The 21,878-nt window shown below is 41.3% G+C and overlaps 1 protein-coding gene across 1 annotated transcript in view; it reads left to right on the top strand.

The window, feature by feature from the left end:
• Window positions 1–15,009, top strand: part of chsy1 (chondroitin sulfate synthase 1) — a 44,494-nt gene extending 29,485 nt beyond the window's left edge. The window contains exon 3 of the mRNA XM_084541303.1: window positions 11,684–15,009. Within this exon, the coding sequence (XP_084397429.1) occupies window positions 11,684–13,276 (1,593 nt within the window). The 3' untranslated portion in view covers window positions 13,277–15,009. The remainder of the gene's footprint in view (window positions 1–11,683) is intronic.
• Window positions 15,010–21,878: the final 6,869 nt, after the last annotated feature.

Below are 21,878 nucleotides of genomic sequence, written 5' to 3'. Positions count from 1 at the left end.
AAGCACCATCTTTAAATAGAAAGTTCAGCCTTGCCACTGAACAGGAAAACTTAAATTTGTTTGGATCCAATGGTCCACCATTGTTGTTGTGAACTTTGCCAGGAGTTCCACTGTGACTGTGTCTAAAAACATAGAAAATAGATAGGATTAGTAATCATTTATGTATAAATATTGTCCAGGGCTGAACTTGGTTTTGTTATTTACTGCAAAATATTAAAATATATTTTAAAGTGCTTAGAATACTTATTCTGTATTTCAGTCAGGAGCAACTAGTTTGAATTTATCTTGTATTCAACACAATTCTTTGATTCTCTTCTGAATGTTACTGTTCCAATTATTAATCACTTTCATTGTCTGAGAAGCAACAAAAACGTTAGTCTGTCCTCAGGCCAGCCATCATATTCTCCTTCTAATCTGCTGCATACCGAGAGATTTTTAATTAGACTGGGAGATGAATCTGATTGCCATGGGAGAAATGACCTCTTTTCTGAGGATAGTAGCAACTAATTGTTCAACTGAGAGGCAATCTAAAGTCATTGCTACGTTTTCTGAGAAGGAGAGAGAGAGCAAGAGAGAGAGAGGGCTGGCACTTCTCAGTGCCTTTAGAAAGCCCTGTCACAACTATTAATCCATTCGGAAGGTGTTAGAATGAGCTACTGTAGCTGGTGCTGCAAATAAAACCGGAGCTCTTTCAAGCAAAGAGTAACACTTCCCTTACATTGCCTGCCAGTGTCTTCATTGCTCCTGCAGTGAGACTGTTTCAGACTGATTCCTGGCATTATTACCTCCGTTTATTGGATAATAGGTGTTAAGGCACTCAGTGCTGCATACTTCCATTAACAAAAGGTTTTTTCTTTGAGATGAAAAGAAGCTTTTTTGCATTATTAGCTGCGTGCCCGTTTCTGTTTTCATCTATATTATGCGACACTGAGCTAAACAGTCGTTCTCGTTCCACATTACTGTGTGGTGCTGAGAAGTATCTGCAGGACATTGTTGCAAGAGCTGAATATCACATTATTTAACTTTTAATACTGCAGTGGTTTGTCTTCACTAGAGGTTGTAGTCTTCTCTGTTTTAGATCATCTTTATATCTAAAACAGAGAATTTCTAAATCACTTACAAACAAGTCAGTCTGAAATTGACGGAATAAATACCAGTGAACTGTCTTCCAAATACCTGCACAATGTATAGCTTGGTTAGTTAATGAACCACAAAACTATTTTGCATGTAGAACAACAGTTTGTGGAGTGAAATCCCATTGAATCCGCTATGCAATTAAATTAATGAGCATTCCGATTTTAACACAATAGAAAAAAATGCCATAATAGGACTTCATTTAAACAATCGTTTGATTAATTTATGCACCATTACAGTTGCAGTGTGCCTCTGTGTTTTGGTTGTATGTGTTTGTTTGTGTTTGGATTTGACTCTTTTCCTGGATGGCACTATCAAGATAGTACAAAGCTCTTTAAATCCAGTTAGCAGTAGCAACATTCACCCTACCCCCCACAGCAATCCATCAGTGCCACCAGACAACCTCCTGCTCTTTACCTAGGTTCTGATGTAACAGTGTTGCCTGCGTCTCCTCTCTGTCTCTGTGCACTGTCATTGTAAGGGTGTCTGTTTTTAGCAAGGGGATCATCCACTTACTGGAATGGCAGTGACATCCAAGATAGGCAAGCACATTTTAAGAAGTGGCACGCTCGAGTGGCACAGTCAGGTCCCTTTTGTACGTTTTTACGACCAGGTGTCAATTTACAGAGGTGTGAGATCAGAAGTTACCACAAAGAAAGCTTATTGTACTTTGAGTACACCAACCTCAATTATTAGTAGATTTGGGATGAAAAGGTGATTTGGTCAAGAAAAGGGTGTAGAAGCTTTCTTCAGTAAGCATGACTCACAGTCCTGCACAATACTACTTTTTTGGTCAGAGCAAGTGTTTTTCAGACCTGTTGCAATGCAGTATAGTGTTTGTGTGTGTGTATATGTGTGTCAGTGAAGCATCTTTTAAAGCATTGTTCTGTTTGCCATGGTTCTTACCTGTTTGGATTCACATCCAATGCCCAAGACACTGAGGAGCTCACTTTTCTGGTTAACCGACAGCATCTCTTTTCAGATGAGTCCACTCGTGAGTAGAGAGCATGTCGGAGAGCTCTTACTGACACCCAAATGCTCCCAGAGCCTGCTTCTACTCAGACATGCACGCAACTAGCATGTAGTGCGAGCTGTTCCTGTGGGTTGGCATGTCTTGCTGCTGTCTTTTTATAGGCTGATTGAACTACACCTGAATGTCTTCCATGCAGGTGTAGACTAAGTCGGACTGTTGAAATATCAAGCTATTTTAAATCTGACTGTCATCTCATTGGCAACTTTTCTCTGACCTAAAAGTCCCAAAAACACAACATTGTTCACAGCCAGCTAACCTGCACCTCTGTTGCTAGCCTGTGCGACCGATGTATTGCGTTACATAACCATCTTCTATAACTACAGCCATAGAACATTGTTGTGTGCTGTAAAAAAGATAGGCGCCATGACAATGGCTCAAAAGTCAAGGCAAAGCCAGTAGAGCTCCCCCTGGTGGCTGCCTCCATGTTAGTGGATGGGCCAAACTAAAACACTAAAGTACACGTCATGTTTAATTTTCGTTTTTGATGCTATCAAAACAACATGATGGTGAATCTTGAATGATTGACAGTCACCATTGACAACTGCTCCATGAAGTGTTCAGCGTATACTCCAACATTTCTTTGCAACTGGTGGAGGTAGAGCAGAGCGCAGTAATAATCAAACAAAAACGCCAGTGAGTCATCGACAATGTGGGTCTGCTCTCTTGCAGTATTGCACAGACTCTGACTCCAAACAATATGGTTTTGTCCTTTTCCCCACGATACTAGCATTACTGTGGCCAGTGGGAGGAAGTTGAGATGCAACATCCTTATTTTCTACAGTCTGTGGTGTAGTTGCATTACTTGTTTTACAAATACGCATGAGCACAGTAGTGGACAGATACTTGATAAAGATGTCAAAAAAACACTTGATTTGAAAGCAACAACTTTCCTTAAGTCAGCAAAAAAGGCAATGCATTGCGGAAACCGCTATCCACATTTCCCTTCACTGTTGGCAGCCAGTGGTTGCCACATGGTCGCTGGGAGCTATCTGTAGTGATCCCAGATAAATTTCCCTGGCCATCTGCATGTGACATCTGGACCATGAGCCATAACCATTGGATACAGCTGTTGCCATGTGTACCTGGGGGTCGGGCGGCTGTGCTGTCAGTGGGATCAAACAGGGACAGGGTTGTAATTAGTACCCCACTCCCATCACCCCCTCCTGGGCATGCCAAAGGGTTTGGGGGAGGGACTGATCGCTGTATGCACATTTCAACTCCACAGCTGAATTCCACAACCAGTCCTGGAATATAAGAGCCTGCTCTCTCATCTTCATTAGCACTTCTCCTCCTTATTCATCCACAAGCCAGGCGAAAGGGTTATACGTGTGTAAGCACATTATGTACAAGTCTTTATTGAACATTTGTAGGACCAGTGAGATGACTATTGTAGCAGGTGGATATATCAGATCAGATTACTGTCTTTCAAGTATTTCACCAACTACCTACTCAATGTAAAGAATTAGTCCTTTACACTGCATATATCGGTGCATGTCTAATTAGTTACCAACCTTGGTGATGGGAAAGAGGTGAAAGATTCTTTGGACAACACTGCCATCCGTTATCTGATTAGGGTGTCTGCTCACACACTACCAAACCAGTTTTGCCTTTGGAAGTACAATAGAAATATGAAACTCTATGCTCTTGTTTTGGGAAAGGATATCTGGCTCAGATGTTGTTTCAGTGAATTACTTTCACAGTCATAGGGAGCATAGTAATGAAGTTTTCAATACAGAAACACTACCGTCTATTCAGAAATAAATCCTAGTACACATAAGGAAAAAAAAAACAGACACATAGAAAGCGACACATAATTATCAGTGTGAGCTAAACATAATTAACTAGATTTGAGTTTTAATTTCAGCAGCTCTATGTTTTGCTTGAGTGGTTGGAAAAATCAGTTGGATAAAATTATTGCTCTGTCTTTATCTAGAAAGTTTGTGTGGTTGTCCAAAGTCACTTGGATAACGTATGCCCACATTTCTGCCACAGAAGTCTAATAGCTGTGTGAATAATGAAGTAAAGGAGGAAATAGTGTGACGTTATAACAGCACAAAACCTGTTTGACTTTTCCAGTGTAGACCACAAATCACTGCTGGTTTTGTTTAATCATTACCATGACATCTGTGAAGGTTCTCAGTCATCCAGGTCATGGTATATCCAAAAAAGGTTTTGAAAAGGCAACTGGACTTGTGGAGTTTTTGAGAAGACGTTTCACCACTCATCCGGGTAGCATCTTCAGTTCTAGGAGACTGGTGGGAAGTTTGAGGTTTAAATAGGAAACTTCTACTGAAACTTGCTTGTTGTGTAAACAACCAGAGACTGGTGCAGCTAATTTCCATTAATGGTTGGGTACTCACCTGTCGTTGAGGGAGGGGGGCTGTTTTCCCTGACCTCTTTCCCTATGAATGGTGCTCTAATGACCCTTGTCCATCAGAGGCTCCAGTCTCGAGGTGTGAATGGGGTTGAAACTTTCTGGGGACAGATGTTAAAACTGTATTGTAAATAGATGGCAGATTAAATCTCCGTCCACCTCCTCTGTTTAGAGAAGTTTTTTCTAGTCTGACATAGATGACTTCCTTTACTCCTTTTTCAAACCATCGGTCTTCTCTGGCTAAGATTTGGACGTTGTTATCTTCAAAGGGAGTGTCCTTTGTCCCTCAGATATCAGATACTATTGTAATAATAATAATAATAGTAAGACCAATTAGTGTTTTCATTTTTGTTTTCTGGGAGGTGGTGTGAAAAATGTGGAGACTGTTGAATTTCCATATCTTTTTTTCCCCCCCCATCATAACATTTGAAAGCATCTGACAGCATAAAAGGACAGAGAATTTGTGCGAGCCACACCGAAGCCCCTGCTTGTTTAACGGGTTTGCACACTTTCTCACCTCATTTACTCACACTGTGATAAGCGCCCCATACATGGCAGAGTTAGAAAGTGGACTTCAAAGGGAGATTTGCTTTTGGAATGGAGAGATTGTTTAGGGCAGGGACCGAGGTGCAGATTATAGGCTCGTATAAACATATTCACTTTCAATAGTTGGTGTGTGTGTGTGTGTGTGTGTGTGTGTGTGTGTGTGTGTGTGTGTGTGTGTGTGTGTGTGTGTGTGTGTGTGTGTGTGTGTGTGTGTGTAGAAAGATTTGTCTCAAAGCTTTCCTACACCCACGACCCAGTTCCTGTTCATCCAGCTTCCTTGGGCGGCGCTCACTAAATGCTAGCTCCTTGGACCACCACGACTCCACAAGTATGCTGCTGCCTGCCGCACAGCTATAATTATGTTCAACAATTAAAAAAAAAAAAGGAAAAAAATCCCCAATATTGGGTAGTTTTTTCCTTTACTTTTGTGGAAGGTTTTAATTTAGGATTTTGCCTTGATGTCACAGAGCTGTGGATCCGCCCATGGACTCTTCTGCAGACACAGAACTGTAATGAGGCAGCTCTCATCTGTTGCCTTCTTCTTAGAATAGCGAGAGGCTGCCACGGGCCTGTGGTGACAGCAAGGCCACATACATATCATACCAAATAAAAAACTAATTGTACTGTATTATTGCAGGTTGTAGTAATGAGGGAAAGCTTTGTGAACAAAAGAGGCACTTTTTGAGCAGGATGATCCTGGCATTTTCTGTTAACAGACTGGTATTTTTGGACTAAGGATGCATTAGTCTAAGAAGTAGGCAGTATTCCTTTATTGTGATGTCCCAGTGTAGTCTAGGATATATGCATCTGGATTGTTCGAGCCTGTTGTTTCTCTGTCACACTGCACTAGATGTGTGAGTCCTCACCATTGCACTGCACCTGAACTAAATACAGGCCCTCTGAAAAGCTGCACAATCATCTGTGTCCTGTCACAACACCGGCTTGTTTGTCTTTTTGCATTCTTGCTTGGCCTACACAAAAGAGTTTGTACAAGGTAAGAATTTCATTGAAGAACCCAGTTAATCAGAGCTCTCTTACAAAAGCAAGTGACCACACCCGCAGGGACTTACTTTTCTATGTTTGTCTATAAGTAGATATCTTTGGTATGGGTTGAGTGTTTGCTGCATTGAGCTTGTATTTGATTTTTGACTATTGTGAAAGCATGATGAAAGTCACTGGATTCTATAAGCATTTGGCTTTGCGCACAAGTTTTGTAAATTTCCGTATTAGGAGTTTCATTTGCACCTAGTAGCAACATCATCGAACTGAGCCTTTCTAAAACGGCTACATACACTAATATATAAAAATATACAACAGATGCAACAATTGTGAGGGAATGACCTTTGAGTTATATCCCAAAGGTCAACTTCGCTATGAATTTATAATGTTCTGCAGAAACTAGAAGACAAGCGTAGTATTGTTAGTAGTAATTTTGCCCGGACCGTCAGTTCCTGGACATAACCAAGGTTTATGTTTGAATCTTTTCAAATCTAAGACATCATTTTAGTATCGTTTCAGAGTTCACACTTTTTTTTTTTTAATCGGAATTCCAGCTGGGTGAGAAATCTAAGATAACACTTTTAGTTCATGTGCCCTTATTCTCTTCTGCAATGGAGTCCATGTAAGAGAACATATCTCCCATTTCTCCCTGGGAGCCTGAACTGAAGAAGATATCTTTTTTGAGGGAACAAAGGGTCTTTTCTGCTCCCTGTCACCCAGTACTTTCCAATCCTCAGATGACACACCAACCAAAGGGCCTGTTCACATTCCTTCTTTATTAGTGCTCTTGCCATGTTGAAGATATCCACTGGCAGCACTGACTTATAATGGCACTTATCAAGGCGATAATCTTGTTATTGTAATGTGCAACATATAAAACCTGACCGAAAGACTTATCACACTCTGATTTAGTCCTTTTGGAGCTTCCTTGTGCTCTTGAATAATAATTTGCCATGCTTTTAGAGAATAAGTCATGTCTTATTTTGTACTTTTTATTGCCAGCAAATAGCATAAAAGACAAAACCAGCAATGCGTTTCAGTACAGATGTGCTTTCATGGACACGGTGGGGTGAGCTTGAGATTTTGGCCTTGGTAGTGATCTAACTACAGCAAGATGGTGGAGTAGAATAGTCAAGAATGAATTCAATGGCTAGTGATTTTGTATGGTGTCTATAAATAATAAACGATTCCCTTTTGAACATACTTTAAACTATAATTTTAAATTGTACCATTTTATTAGACTACTGGTTGGCAGTCTACAGATTGTAAGAAACAAAACAACACAAAGAATGGGGTTGGGATGTAGTTCAGACATTACTCTGTCATGGGATAACTCTGTCATTTTAGATCAAGTGATTTGTGTAAGACGGATATTTCTGGTTGTGCTGCAGTAAACTTACAGGAACATGTCAGCGCCTGCGTAGTTTCCTTCTGGGCAATTCTCCCTAAGAACAAAACACTGCTTATCCAGTGCTGCTATGTTCTGGAAGAGCAGTTAGGGAAAGATAAACATCTGGTGATGTTATTCTAAGTGCCCTTCTAAATGCTGAAGTAGATGCAAGATTTTTAGATGTTGAAACAAAAGTTACTTGAAGGTAGACACATTTACATGCAAGTTTTTACAGTTTCTTTCTATGTGGCACTTGTTGAATGAAATGATTCTGCTCTCCGTTGTGTGTTTGGCAACACTAAATCTGTGGTTCACTTCTCATATCCTGGCTCCTGTCTCTCTAATATCCTGACGTGGCTGTTTTCAGACTGCCCATGTTTCTTTGTTTGGTGTTTCATCAAATGACTTCAGGCCACAGCTTTCAATCTCCTCAGTTCCCCTGCCAATTTACAATCTGTTATTTCTACTGAATCTCTCCTGTTCCCTTTAGCATTATATGTTTTAATGGCCATTATATTTTACTGGCTTGCTTAAATTACTTTGACCCGTCTTGTTCATCTGTGATTTGAACTGATTTGAACATCTTGTCTGTAAAAATACTGGGCAGCTGAGGCTTTTCTGCAAAATTCTGTGATTTATACAAGCTTCTCTATTGTTTTTGTCGCAGAACCCTGCTGGATTCATATTCAGATGGAAATATATTCTATACTTAAAGACTGATATTAAGTAACTGTTAAAGTTTAGGAGAAAATACATCCTCTAAATAATATGTATGAAATGAAGGAACTGGAATAAGGGTCTCATTTATCAAAGCATTTATCATTTATCCAAGTACCACAAAGAATCCTATGAATCAGTCCAGTAATGTGGTCCGCCCACTGTAAAGCAGCTTTACAGTCTATACGAAAAGTTTTCTGTGGACTGTACAGTCTCACTCAGCAGCAGTTCACATGTTAGATGACTAATATTGATGAAGCCATCAGGTGTCATGAAGCTGTTGCTGGTGCTTCCCATAACACACATCAATACCAGACCTATTGTAGAGCTGTCTTATTTGTGGAAAGCTTTTTCTATAGTTGAAAAATTTGTTTGGACAGACCACCCCTGTTTACAAGAGAGCCAATTACAGCAGCATAATGCCGTCTCCAATTAGATTTGCATGGCCCGCTCAGAGGCAGGCACTGCTTATTGTCCTGCAGATTAAACTCAGCCTGAGCAGCAGCAGCACTGCTCTGCTGGCCTCACCACCTGCTCTGACTGAGTCTCATGTGCCTGCACATACTCCCCTCACTGCACCAAGCCTTCTAGTATCACACACTCAAGCCTGTATATGCACATGCACAGATACACAGAGTCTTTGTGACTGCATGGTAAAGTGACTGCAAAATTTAATTTGCCGTTTGACTTGGGCATCACTGAACATTGACACAACTGCAACATGTTAATTTCTGACTGAAAGCAGCTTGATCCCCACACTAATAGTATTCATTTTTGCAGGTACAAAGAGCCTTTTAGTAACACAGTTACAGAGGAACATGTACATATAATAGGTCAGGCCATTTCCAAACAAAGCAGAATGTCAACACCAACTAAACTGTTGGAACAATTGGTGTATGGATTTTAATACACTCAACAATTAAATAAAGAATCCCACTCTTTAGGGAGCACTATAAATAAACACTGATTGTAAAGTATTAAAGAGAAGCTATATGTCCTTTAATCTGCCTATTTATGTGGATTGTGAATGGACAGTATAAAGTCCAGGGTCAAACAAGGAGAAACCATTCAGTATTAACCACAAAGAAAACTGAGGTATGTGAATGTAGCATGATTATTTGCATTTAAATAACACGGCTACAAATGCAGTTTGCTGCACAAATACTTCTACAGTGTTTGGGGATTCAGTGAACAGGTATCATGCAAGCCTTTCTTGTGACTCATTCGTATTTAATATAATGTGTGTTGACTGTTCTTTGTTAATATGTGAGTTCAGTATTAGGTTTGATATCTTGGCGCATCCATTCTGTATATCATCGGCTTCAAGAATGATCTCCTTAATGGCTGAAATGAAGTACACCAGGCCTCAGCTACCAGGATTAACTTGTAGCTTATCTTGACTTGCCTTTGTTAGAGAACTGTTGATTAGCAGGACAGGATTTTGTGAGGTAAATGGCTGTGAAGAAATTGCTCTAATGAGCCGTGGGTTGCAGCACTGAGGTCATGCAATTAGGAAAGGTGCAAATGATTTCGAAAAACCACAGGAGAGAGACATAAAAACATCCTGAGCTGTTGTCTGTCATATGATGACCATTGGTGTTACCCAGCTGGATACGGTCTGAGCTCTTATCCAGCGTCTATCAACGGAACTGGCCTCATAAATTACTCTGAGGCAACTCTAACCTTCTCCAATGAATGAAACAATTAGGAAGGTACTGTATGTGGGATCCTGTTACATTGTCTGATGACAATTTGGCAAACTGTCTCAAATGAAGGAAAGTAGATAAGGCAAGCATAACATTATGACCACCTTCCTAGTATTGTGTAGGTCTTCCTTGTGCTTCCAAAACATTTGTGTCTCATCAGAGAATGGACGTGGGCCTTCTGAGGGTGTCCTGTGGTGTCTGGCAACAGAATGTTTTTAGTGGGGGCCTTTGGGTCCTATGGGTTGAGGGGATCTTTTGGAGGCCAGGTCAACACTTTGTGCTTAGTTGTTCTTAAACTGTTTTTGTGTATGTGCCTGTGTCAGGCTGCGTCCTGTTGGAGATGGCTGCTGCCATTAAGGAGTGTCTATGGGGTGGGGGTGTCTGGTCTGGTCTAGGTGGGTTCTACATGTCTAAGTAACATCCACATGAATCCCAGGTCCAAAAGTTTCCCAGCAGAACATTGAATTGTCACAAGATGGTGAATGTTACTTACTTCACCTGTCAGTGGTTTTAATGTTACAGCTCATTGGTGTAATCAAGCTCGCTATGCAGAAATCTCCATCTTTGGATTGAGGAGAGTACTTCCGCTTGGTGATATTTATTGATATATCTGTAAGGATCTGGATAAATGAGGTGTTAATAATACTTCTTCACCACTTGAGGCACAGCTTGGCTCAAGACGTCCATCGATGATATGGTTACTGTGTGTTTTGATTGGCTGGCTGCCCTCTCTTAGGTGCAGAGGAATGCAGACTAAAGCCATGGAAAAGCAAAGAGTTACTTAGGCACTTCCTGTGATCGTATTTAGCTCTAGGTGTCACTTTCCAGTGCTCTCAGGGCCGTCCTGTCTTATTCTCAGTATGGCCTTTCCCTGGGGATCAGGCTTGTGGCTGTATTCCAGAGCTGTCCTCTCAAATTAGACTTTTTGGGCAGCAGCCGTTCTGATGCTCCCTTCATTGGGAGGCAACGTCACAAACATTGCCTTCTTTAACATGGTTGAGCTCTTGTTTGCAGCTCAAAAACAGCTGTCCCAGTGTGTTTACTTTTTCAGCCTCCAGAAAATGTAAGTTTGTAAAGCTCCAGCACTCTGCAGTAAATACTTGTCTGCTGTGGCCTGTGCAGTCGGTGCACTGTGCAGTGTACAACACACTTTTTGAGACTTTTGGAGACCATCGATTGGTCTATAAAGAGGAATAACTGATTACATTAAATGTTTGGAATTTCAAGGAATGAAGAGATGCAGGGCTTAACTGCTGCCATATTTATCGTCTGCTTGTTCAACGAAAGAATTCATGGAATTTTTGCACACATTTTTAATAAAACAATAAAAAAAGAATAACGAGTATTTTAGGGAATAACATCGGAGGCTTCATCTTGGAATGAAGAGTTGACTGTAAAATAACATTGCTAAAGGAGGTCCATGTTTATGTTAAAGAATATCTTTAAGTATGATCACATCTATTGGGTGGATCACTTCAGACTACACTTTACAGAATGAAGCTCATCACACCAATACTTATAGCACAGTGCTTATCATGTTTTTGCCAGATCATGGCTCTGCATACAGCTGGGAACAGAAATTGCTGGTTAGGCCTGTACCTTCGGACATGTGTCATGTCACAGTTAGCAGTGTATGAAGGGACAGACAAAACTGATGTTTTGCATTTGAATGTTAACATTTAATAGTAAATCCCTAGTGTTATATATATAATATACTGTATAACGCTAGTGGAATATATATAAACTCAGTGGGATTGACTGTAATCTATTTCCTGTCTTCACAGATGCAGCAGCTCTTCTATGAGAACTATGAACCAAATAAGAAGGGCTACATACGGGATCTCCACAACAGCAAGATCCATCGGGCCATCACCCTCCACCCCAACAAGAACCCTCCTTACCAGTATCGCTTACATAGTTACATGCTTAGTCGCAAGATCGCAGACTTGCGCCACAGAACCGTTCAGCTCCATCGGGAGATTGTCCAGATGGGACGCTACGGGGCAGCTGAACCCAGCCGGGAGGACCTCCAGCTTGGTGTGCCGCCCTCATTTATGCGCTTCCACCCACGTCAGCGAGAGGAAGTCCTGGAGTGGGAGTTCTTAACTGGGAAGTACCTGTTCTCATCATCTGACAGTCAGCCACCCCGACGTGGGATGGATTCCTCTCAGAGACAGGCCCTTGATGACATCATCATGCAAGTAATGGAGATGATCAATGCCAATGCCAAGACCCGGGGCCGTGTCATTGATTTCAAAGAAATCCAGTATGGATACAGAAGAGTCAATCCCTTATATGGGGCAGAATATGTGCTGGATCTCCTGCTGCTGTATAAGAAGCACAAAGGAAAAACCATGACAGTTCCCGTGAGGAGGCATGCCTACCTTCAGCAGACTTTCAGCCAGATCCAGTTTAGAGAGGAGGAGGAGATGGATGCCAGAGCTCTGGCCAGCCACATCAACAAGGAGTCAGATTCCCTCTCATTTCTGTCCAATTCCCTGAAGATGCTGGTGCCCTTCAAGCTGGCTACCTCAGGCCAGGACCAGAGGGAACCAAAAGAGAAGAAAGTCAACATCTTGGTGCCGCTGTCAGGGCGATATGACATATTTGTACGCTTCATGGCTAACTTTGAACGAGTTTGTCTGATCCCAAATCAGAACGTCAAACTACTGATTCTGCTCTTCAGCACAGACAACAACACAGAGCGTGTCAAGCAGGTGGAGCTGATGAGGGAGTATCACATGAAGTATCCTCGGGCCGAGATGGAGATAAAGCCAGTGGATGGTTCCTTCTCCAGGGCTTTGGCTTTGGAAGTGGGTTCCTTGCACTTCACTAATGATTCGCTGCTCTTCTACTGTGATGTAGATCTGCTCTTCTCCAGTGACTTCCTCAAGCGATGTCGGACCAATGCCGCCCTGGGTGAGCAGACCTATTTCCCTATCATTTTCAGCCAGTACGACCCCAAGGTGGTGTACGCTGGGAAGGTCCCTAGCAACAACCACTACGTCTTCACCTCCAAGACAGGCCTGTGGAGAAACTACGGCTTTGGGATCGTGTGTGTCTACAAGGGAGACTTGGTTCGAGCTGGAGGCTTTGATACCTCCATACAGGGGTGGGGATTAGAGGACGTGGACCTTTATAATAAATTTGTCCAGTCAGGGATTAAGTTGTTCAGAAGCACAGACACGGGGATAGTCCACGTCCACCACCCAGTCATATGTGACCCCAACCTGGAGGCGAAGCAGTATAAGATGTGCCTGGGCTCCAAAGCCTCATCACATGGCTCTACCCAGCAGCTGGCTGAGCTCTGGCTGGAGAAGAACGACCACGGCTTCAGGAGACTGGCCAGCAATAACGGCTCAGTTAGGACAGCGTAAGAAAAGCTGGGCTGCAGACTGTCAGAAACTGAACCTGAATATGTTCTGTGCTCACTTCCTCCTCCTTAGTGGTGTTTTCACCGCTTAATTTATTTTTACTGAAATGAAAGACTTTATGTGGATATATTTTGAAAATATGTCTTTTTTAAGAAAATATATAGAAATGCCATAATGAACAAAAAAAGACAGTTTGGAAGTACACGCTTGGATTGAAGGTAGAAGGACTGTTGACCAATAATCTTGTATGAGCCTGATCACACCAGGGGCCTGAGGCTCCTTCAGCCTGTTAAATGTTATCTGTCAATACAGTGGAAAATGGGGAAGGCAGGGGTTATTAATATGTACCTCAGTGAAGTACTCAGTCACTGTCTGTAATTGTTCTATTTGTCTTATGTGCAGAAAACAGACTGATTTCCATGTACTCTTAGACCAACAGTGCTCGAAACAAAATTCAACTTCTGATTGTGAATGTTTACAAAAGACTGATTCTAAACAACAATCCATGAATGAAAAGTCAAATCACAGCTGTCTCAATGATTACGAAGGGCCATTTAGATTGATTTCTTTCCTTTTCAGTTGTTTCCTTTTCCATTTACTTTTATAGTTTTCGTAATATGATTTAACACTGTTACTGTTTTTCTTTTTTTTTTAATATTTTTCTGTATTATTAATTTCTGTGAACACAACTGCTGGATTTGATATCTGCAATTCATTATTCGCTGTCTAATTTATTGAATTTGCAGGCTCCGTTTTCTACACTCTGACTGTTGAAATATGTATATGGGAAAGATTGTATACCATGCCAGTTGTGGGATAGTTGTTTTTTTTTCTCCCCCTGTTCCTTTTCTTAAACTCATTATCACCAAAGAGTTTTGCACAGTCTGCTTTAGGTATCATGTTGCCTGTGTGTACGTGTGTGTGTGTGTGTGCGTGTGTGCGCGTACATGTTTGCGTGTGGGTGGTGTTTGCAGGCACAAACATGAAACTGACTGTATAATGGAGGGTAAACACAAAAGCTCTATCTATCCCAGGCCTTTTGATGGGTGAAGTGGGAGCAGGTCTGGCCTTTATGCCAGTGGGTTGAAATGGGAGCAGCACTCTGGTTGGCCGGCTCGAGTCACACGTCGCTGTCTCTTTTTATAAATCACTTTCTTTTATGTCGAAATAAAAAGTGTTGTGGTTCATTCCTGTCTACAGAGGTGTGGCTTCAGTGCTGATTCCATGGAGCTGTGATGTGAAAACCCATGTTGTCTGGTCCTGTGTTACAGGTTTGATGGCAGAGTATTTCCTCATGGCAGGTCTGAATCACTATCCTGCTCCTGCCTGTGCTGCCTATAGACAGGTACTGTATGTTGTAGCGCTCCATTCGGTAAATGCTCCTGTTTCAGCATTCCAACATGAATGGCCGATTTGTATTTTTAACACTGATAACAGGATCAATTACTGTGCTGTCATCATAGTATTGTTGTTGTTGTTTTGTTCTCGGACTTTTTTGTATTTTTGGTCTTTCAGCTCTGTCCAAACGGACAAGGTTTTCTATTTAAAAAGAAATAAAATTGAGGGGAAAGATTTCAGGTTTTTGTGTTATTTTGTTCTGGTATATTTCACTCCAACTCTCAGTCATAGTTCCTGGGAACATTTTACCACATGTAACAATGAATCACCGTTATCATTTCACTTTAATTGTGCCTGTTGCCAAAAACATTTAAAGTTCATTTACAAAGGTGGCTGCCTGGGGCAGTTGCCCACTTAGACTTTGTAGCAATCCAGCCTTGGGAACATTCCTGTGCTGGCGTTCATAATCAGCCTATGGAAAGAAACATTTCACAACAGGGCATGAGCATTTTAGATAAATGAAAAACAACATATCAAAGGGCAATAAATCATGTGATTTAATGACTGCAAATAAGCCCTGAGTGAAAGTGTGGAGTAGCTGAGTGGTCTGCTGTGACTTACTGTGATCATCTTCAATTCATACTCCCATCTGTGATAGTTGTGTAAGAGATCTAAGGGTTTTTCTAATGTTTTTGCCAATGTCATTACTTAAACTGTTTATTTGGTCATTTAGTTTCTCTTATACTGTACAAAGTGAGCTACAGTACTGTCTGTGAAGGTTCTCATTCATTCAGGCCATGGTATATCCAAAAAACTAAACTAAAACCAAAAATTGCAGTTACCCCAGTTTTAGCTTTGTTTTTTTCCCCAATATACCTGCACTACTGTATCTTAGTAACAGCTGTGTCATTGCTATGGGGTGGGGGTGTCTGGTCTGGTCTAGGTGGGTGCTACATGTCTAAGTAACATCCACATGAATGCCGGGTCCAAAAGTTTCCCAGCAGAACATTGAATTGACACAAGATGGTCAATGTTATTTACTTCACCTATCAGTGGTTTTAATGTTGTGGCTGATTGGTTTGTATACTTGTTACCAAAAAGCCATTAATAGAAATAGTGTAGTGTATAGTGTAAGTATGTCTACTTCATTAAAGTATATGTAGGACCAAAGTATTAAATCACATATGCCAGCAATGATCTAAAATGATAAAGTTTCACAAAGACAACATTTGTTACAGGACTGCTGTGATACATTGTGAAGGTCAGAACATTCTTTTTTTTTTTGTTCTCTGTGTTACAAATGTCAAAAAAGAAATCTCACCTCAGACTCATCTGAGTAGTGGGTTCCCGTATGTAGCCCTTCTTATTTGTAGTGGGTTGTTTAGAATGAATGAATACTTAAAAAAATAAATGACACGACAGTTCCTGTAAACTACAGCCGATGTCATGCCAAGTCCTGCAATAAACATGTCATCAGTCAAACTGTGTTGCAACCACCACTGACACACCTGCAGAAACCGGTACTGTTCTCATTCTAGTCGATACACATTGACTCCAGGGAGGTGCTGTCTCAGGTTTCAGGACATTGCAGGATCCGAGGATCTGGTTAAATCCCCTGATTCCTATCAGGAGAGCTTTGCCTTTTATCAGTAAAACTCTCGAACAGGCGGAGCAGAGCATGACGAGAGCCCAGCAGGACGTATCTGACTAGTCTGATGTGAGCCAGATGAGGTCCCACACAGGGTCCTTTTGAAACTCTCTGCTGAACTACCACATCTCTGCCAAACGCTATCAGTGATGAGCAGCAAGAGCTGCCATCATATGTCCCGGTAGCTGGGAATGTTTTCATTTAGATCACGTTAAAGGGACACTGATACTTACTACCCTGAGATACAGTACAATTCATTTTCAGTGCAATAAATTACATTTGTTTTTATAGCGTCAATAAGAATACAAATTGTCTCAAGATGCTTTACAGAGCCTGAAACCCGAAGAGCAAGCACGAAGGTGACGGTGGCAAGAAAAAAACAAATCCTTTTAACAAATCTCAAGGGGAACCCAGCTCACATGGAGGGTCCTGTCTGCTTGAAGCCGGCCGGCAGATAGAAAGAGAGAGAGGGGAGCAGCAGGAGGAACAAGATAAACATCCATCTGTCATAGATACATACATCTGACTAAAGCATATATGTAGAGTAATTATAATAGAAACAAGAGTACAAAATATAGCTGATGCATGTTACACCAGACACTGATAATGAAGAAAAAAGAATGGATAGAGCTGTCAATTAAAATATTAATTGTAGAAACATTTATTGGGTATTGCAGGTGAGGTGGCTGCTATAATGATTGAATATAAGAGGTTGGAGAATGATGCATTGAGGCAGGAGTGGATAACTGCAGGCCATAAACACTGGGCAGGTTGATGAAAGAGTGGTATAGAGCTCTGCAGGTCAGAAACACACAACTCCAGGTCAGAGACACGGGGAGGAGGGAAGGATGGAAGGAGGAGGGAGGTAGGAAAAGGCAGATGGAGAGAGTGGCACACAGCTAATATCATGCTATACAGTAGTAGCACACAAATACATGATGATTCAGTGGTTCTTACAAGGAAAGGCTTCAGCCAAGCCACGACTTACTTAATAAGTAAGTAGCAAAATAAAGCGCGCACACACATGTGTGGACAGAGGGACGCACATCTGTTAGCATACTATACAGTAGTAACACACAAATCTATGAGCAGTAATAGAGAATAAATTAGATAAGAAAATAGAGGATATGTGCTCAGGGCATCATGGGAAGTCCAGCAGCCTAGGCCTATAGCATCATATATAATGGATGGTTCAAGGTCATCTGAGCCATTCCTAACTATAAGCTTTATCAAAAAGGAAAGTCTTAAACCCAACCTTAAACACCTTAAAAGTTGAGAGGGTGTCTGTCTCCTGAACCCAATCTGGGAGCTGGTTCCACAGGAGAGGGGCCTGTAACCTGAGAGTGAAGCGATCTGTTGGGATGATATGGTACAATGAGGTCTTTAAGATATGATGGAGCTAGGCCTTTAAGGGCTTTGTATGCAAGGAGGAGGATTTTTAAATGCTATCCTGGATTTTACAAGGAACCAGTGAAGAGAATCTAAAACTGGGGTAATATGATCTCTCCTGCTCATTCCGATCAATGCTCTCCCTGCAGCATTTTGAAACAATCTGAGGCTTATTAGAGAAGTGTTTCGAAAGAGTGTATGAAGTTATACTTTTTCCATGTAAAACTTAAACTTCAACTCTGGTGAACATTAAAACGGTCTTTGCTGTAGTCATTTCTCCTGTTAATGGCATTGAAAAAAAAAACCTTCCTAATGTCCTTCCAATGTGCTAAAGCAGACAAGGGGTGACAAAATCCTTGGATCCGCATTGAAATAGATTCCAAAGTTCATTTGAAGCTAATATGTGACTGGACCCCTGTGTCGGCTTTATTGGCGTCTAGTGACATTTGAGATAGAAACCAACTCAATACACCTCTATCACCCCTTCCTGTCCAAGCACTGGGGACAAAGCCTTTCCACAGTGTCTGTTTTCGGGTTGGTCTGCTGTGGGCTACTGTAGAATCATGGTGGTACAACATGCTGAGCTCTGTGGAAGAAGAGAACACATGCAGGGCTCATTCTGAGCTACTGAAAACACAACAATTCATAGTTTCAGTTGATTATATACTAATGACATTAATATAATTGTTAACACTGCATTTCTTTTTCGCTAAATCCTGCACACAGGCTTTCAAACTTTTTTGATTTACTCTTTCAGCAACCCTGTCTGCTACATTTATATTTCTATACAACTAAATTACAACAGCAAATATTATTCAGAAACCTTGCATACATTTCCATTGCTATGCCGATGACACCCAGCTATATTTATATATATTTATCCATGAAACCAGATGAAACGAATCAGCTGGTTAAACTCCAAGCATGCCTTAAAGATATAAAGGCTTGGATAACCTGTAAATTAGTTCTCTTAATAAATTCACATGAAGCAGAAGTCATTGTATTTAGTCCTAAACATCTCAGAGATTCATTATCTAATCACCTAGTTTCTCTGGCCTCCAGTACTACTGTGAAAAACCTTGGTGTTAGGAACATCCTGTCTCAGAGTGAAGCTGAAAAAACTCATTCATGCATCTGTGTCTTCCAGGCTGGGTTACTGTAATTCATTACTGTCTGCCTGTCCAAAATACTCTTTGAAAAGCCTCCAATTGATTCAAAATGCCGCAGCAAGAGCACATAACAGGAATTAGCAAGAGAGATCATACTACTCCAGTTTTAGCTTCTCTTCATTGGCTCCCTGTATAATCCAGAATAGATGAATTTAAAATCCTCCTGCTTACATACAAGGCCCTTAAAGGCCTAACTCCATCATATCTTAAAGACCTCATTGTACCATATCATCCCATCAGATCAATTCACTCTCAGATTGCATGTTTCCTTGTGGTTCCTAGAGTTTCAAAAAGAAGAATGGGAGTTAGAGCCTTCAGGTGTCAGGCTCCTATCCTGTGGAACCAGCTCCCAGATTGGATTCAGAAGGTGTACACCCGCTCTACTTTTAAGATTAGGCTTAAGACTTTTTTTTTACACCCTTTTTTGATAAAAAGTTATGCTGCTATAGGCCTAGGCTGCTGGAGGATGATGCCCTGGGCACCTATCCTCTAATTTCTTATCTAATTTATTCTCTATTACCACTCATACATTTGTGTGCTACTATTGTATAGCATGTTTACAGATGTGCATCCCTCTGTCTACACATGTGTGTGCGCTTTATTTTGCTACTTAGTTATTAAGTACAGTAAGCCCTGGCTTGGCTGAAGCCTTTGCTTGTAAGAACCACTGAATCATCGTGCTGGTGTGGACGTTACAAAAACCCATAGCATGTTCTTATTCTTGATTAGCAGTGGCAACTTCTCAAATCTGTCTGTACATGTCCTATAGTAACCTCAGCTTGACTTTAAGGGAGTGCTGTGCCTGGAGCATGACCGTAGTGAGCTGACGTCAGCTTGGGAGGAAAGCAGTGAAAAAGCATTAGATGCCTAGTGATCAAAGCAGTCTGAAGCCTAAGCATATGAGACACATTTAATGTGAACATGCATTATTCTATCATTGTATTCACAGTAAACAGTATGAAAATAAAATAAATCCTAGTATGTCCCTTTTAACCACCACACCACTAAGTCACCCAAAGTCACTTTCTACTTCATGTTTCTCAGAAATGGCTCATGATGCTGTGCAGTAGAAATGTTGTTTAACTAAATGAGATTTCTACTGTTCAGCATGAGAAACTAAAATCCCCCTCAGTTGGAGACACTGGCATGAAAAGATTCATGTTGTATAAATCTTAGAATATGCCTAAATAGTCATCTCAGTTTCAGTTATGGAAAAAACGGTCTGGTTTAATTAATAACAGATAAATCACTGGACTGTTTTTGAATACACTGAAGAGAAAAATGTGAATCCTTAGGCTACTGACATTAACTAATGCTAACTGGATTCAGACATTACCAAAACCTGGAGTCCAGTCAAGATTGGAGGTGGGTTAGAGCAAGTTTGATACTCGGGCATTCTGACACTCCTCAATGCACAAAGAGCATCTGCTAATGTGAAACATGCCTCACAAAAAAGGAAATCTCACACAACGTACAATGAACAATTGGGGATTTGCATAAAGCTGGAAGGATTGCAAAGCAATCTCAGTTTGCATATTGATCAGTCGACAGTTAGACAAACTGTTTACAAATGGATACAATTAAGTTCTGTGACTACTCTCACTAGATGGGTCCAGCTGGGATGATTCCATTGGCACAACACAGAATGCTCAGTGAGGTAAACGCAAGGAAGTAACGGTGAACATGAAAGGCTCAAAGGAATCACTGAAGCTGGCTGACAACTCTTTTATTGAGTCTTTCATCCGGAGGTCATTGTGCGTGTTTGCGGGGAGCCGAACGTCCATGGCAGGGCACTAAGGAGGAACCCACTGCTATATTTTGTGGACCTTATGAAACTAAGCTTGAATTGTTTGTGATGGACATTCATTCATTCATTCATCTTCTGTAACCGCTTATTCCTGTGACCCTGGACAGGTCACCAGTCTATCACAGGGCTAACACAGAGAGACAGACAACCATTCACACTCACATGCACACCTAAGGCCAATTTAGAATCACCAATGAACCTAACCAGCATGTCTTTGGATGGTGGGAGGAAGCTGGAGTACCCGGAGAGTGTTTTCCATTATTTGGGATAAAATATATTTGCTTCCATATCGAAGTAGCGTTAGGGTTTCTGTCCACCCAAGAAGCTTGTTGCAACTCGGGCACTGTTTTCAGGATGACGCCTCCAGCAAACCTTTCATATCAGACAAGAGCTGAAGCGGTTCTGTAAGGTGAAACGGTCCAAAATGAAATGAAACATTCCCTTCCCAGTGTATAGGGGATTATACTTGATCTCCGGCATACCCAATGAATATTACCCTGTTCTGGTTAAAGCTCCGCTGTGCAGCTCTACCCACTCCTGTCATTTGGTAGCCACATGGGCTCTGCAGTCGGAGGGACAGCCTGATCTCAGATCAAACGATGTGCTCCAGCAAACCAATGGGAGGGGCAGCACTCAGTCTTGACAGCATCTGGACGACGGCACCACAGGCAAGAAACAAGCAGACTCAAGTCCTCCTCTCAATACACTTTAGAGGTACTTGTACATGGTTTGTTAATTGTATCTACATTGTCCATCTCCGTGAGTAACACGAGCTTAAAATGCGCAAGCACACACTTTATGAGAATCAATATGAGTCATACGAGATTAACTGGTAATTACACAATGTTTACAAAAGATATCCCAATGAGGAATATGAAATACACAGGAAAAATATCTGCTCTTATCAAGACAGTCCTGTTTCTAAACCCAGGATTAGTATAATGATACATGAAAGCATAAGCAGGTCACAGTGAGAAATGAAACAGGTTTTAACTGTTTAGTCACGCTTCTCAAAGAGACAATGATACAATCAGGTTCAGACACAGTTCTTTGGTTCTTTTTCAAATGTTGTCAGTTCTGACAGAGCTACGGGATGTGCAATGGCCACTCATGCCGGCACATGCATGCGCCCCCACACACAAAGGGAGGTGTGGAAGTGATCAGTGTTGTTTGGAGGCTTTTCTTCACAGCGAGCCAAATGTCCTTGAGACACTGAGCTAGAAGCAAATGTAGCAAACAACTGAGGCATTGTCC

The sequence above is a fragment of the Chelon labrosus genome, assembly GCF_963514085.1.
Source record: "Chelon labrosus genome assembly, chromosome: 3".
NCBI classification, from domain to species: Eukaryota; Metazoa; Chordata; class Actinopteri; order Mugiliformes; family Mugilidae; genus Chelon; species Chelon labrosus.
The sequence above is the reverse complement of the archived record's forward strand: the minus strand, read 5'-3'. Positions and strand labels throughout refer to the sequence as shown.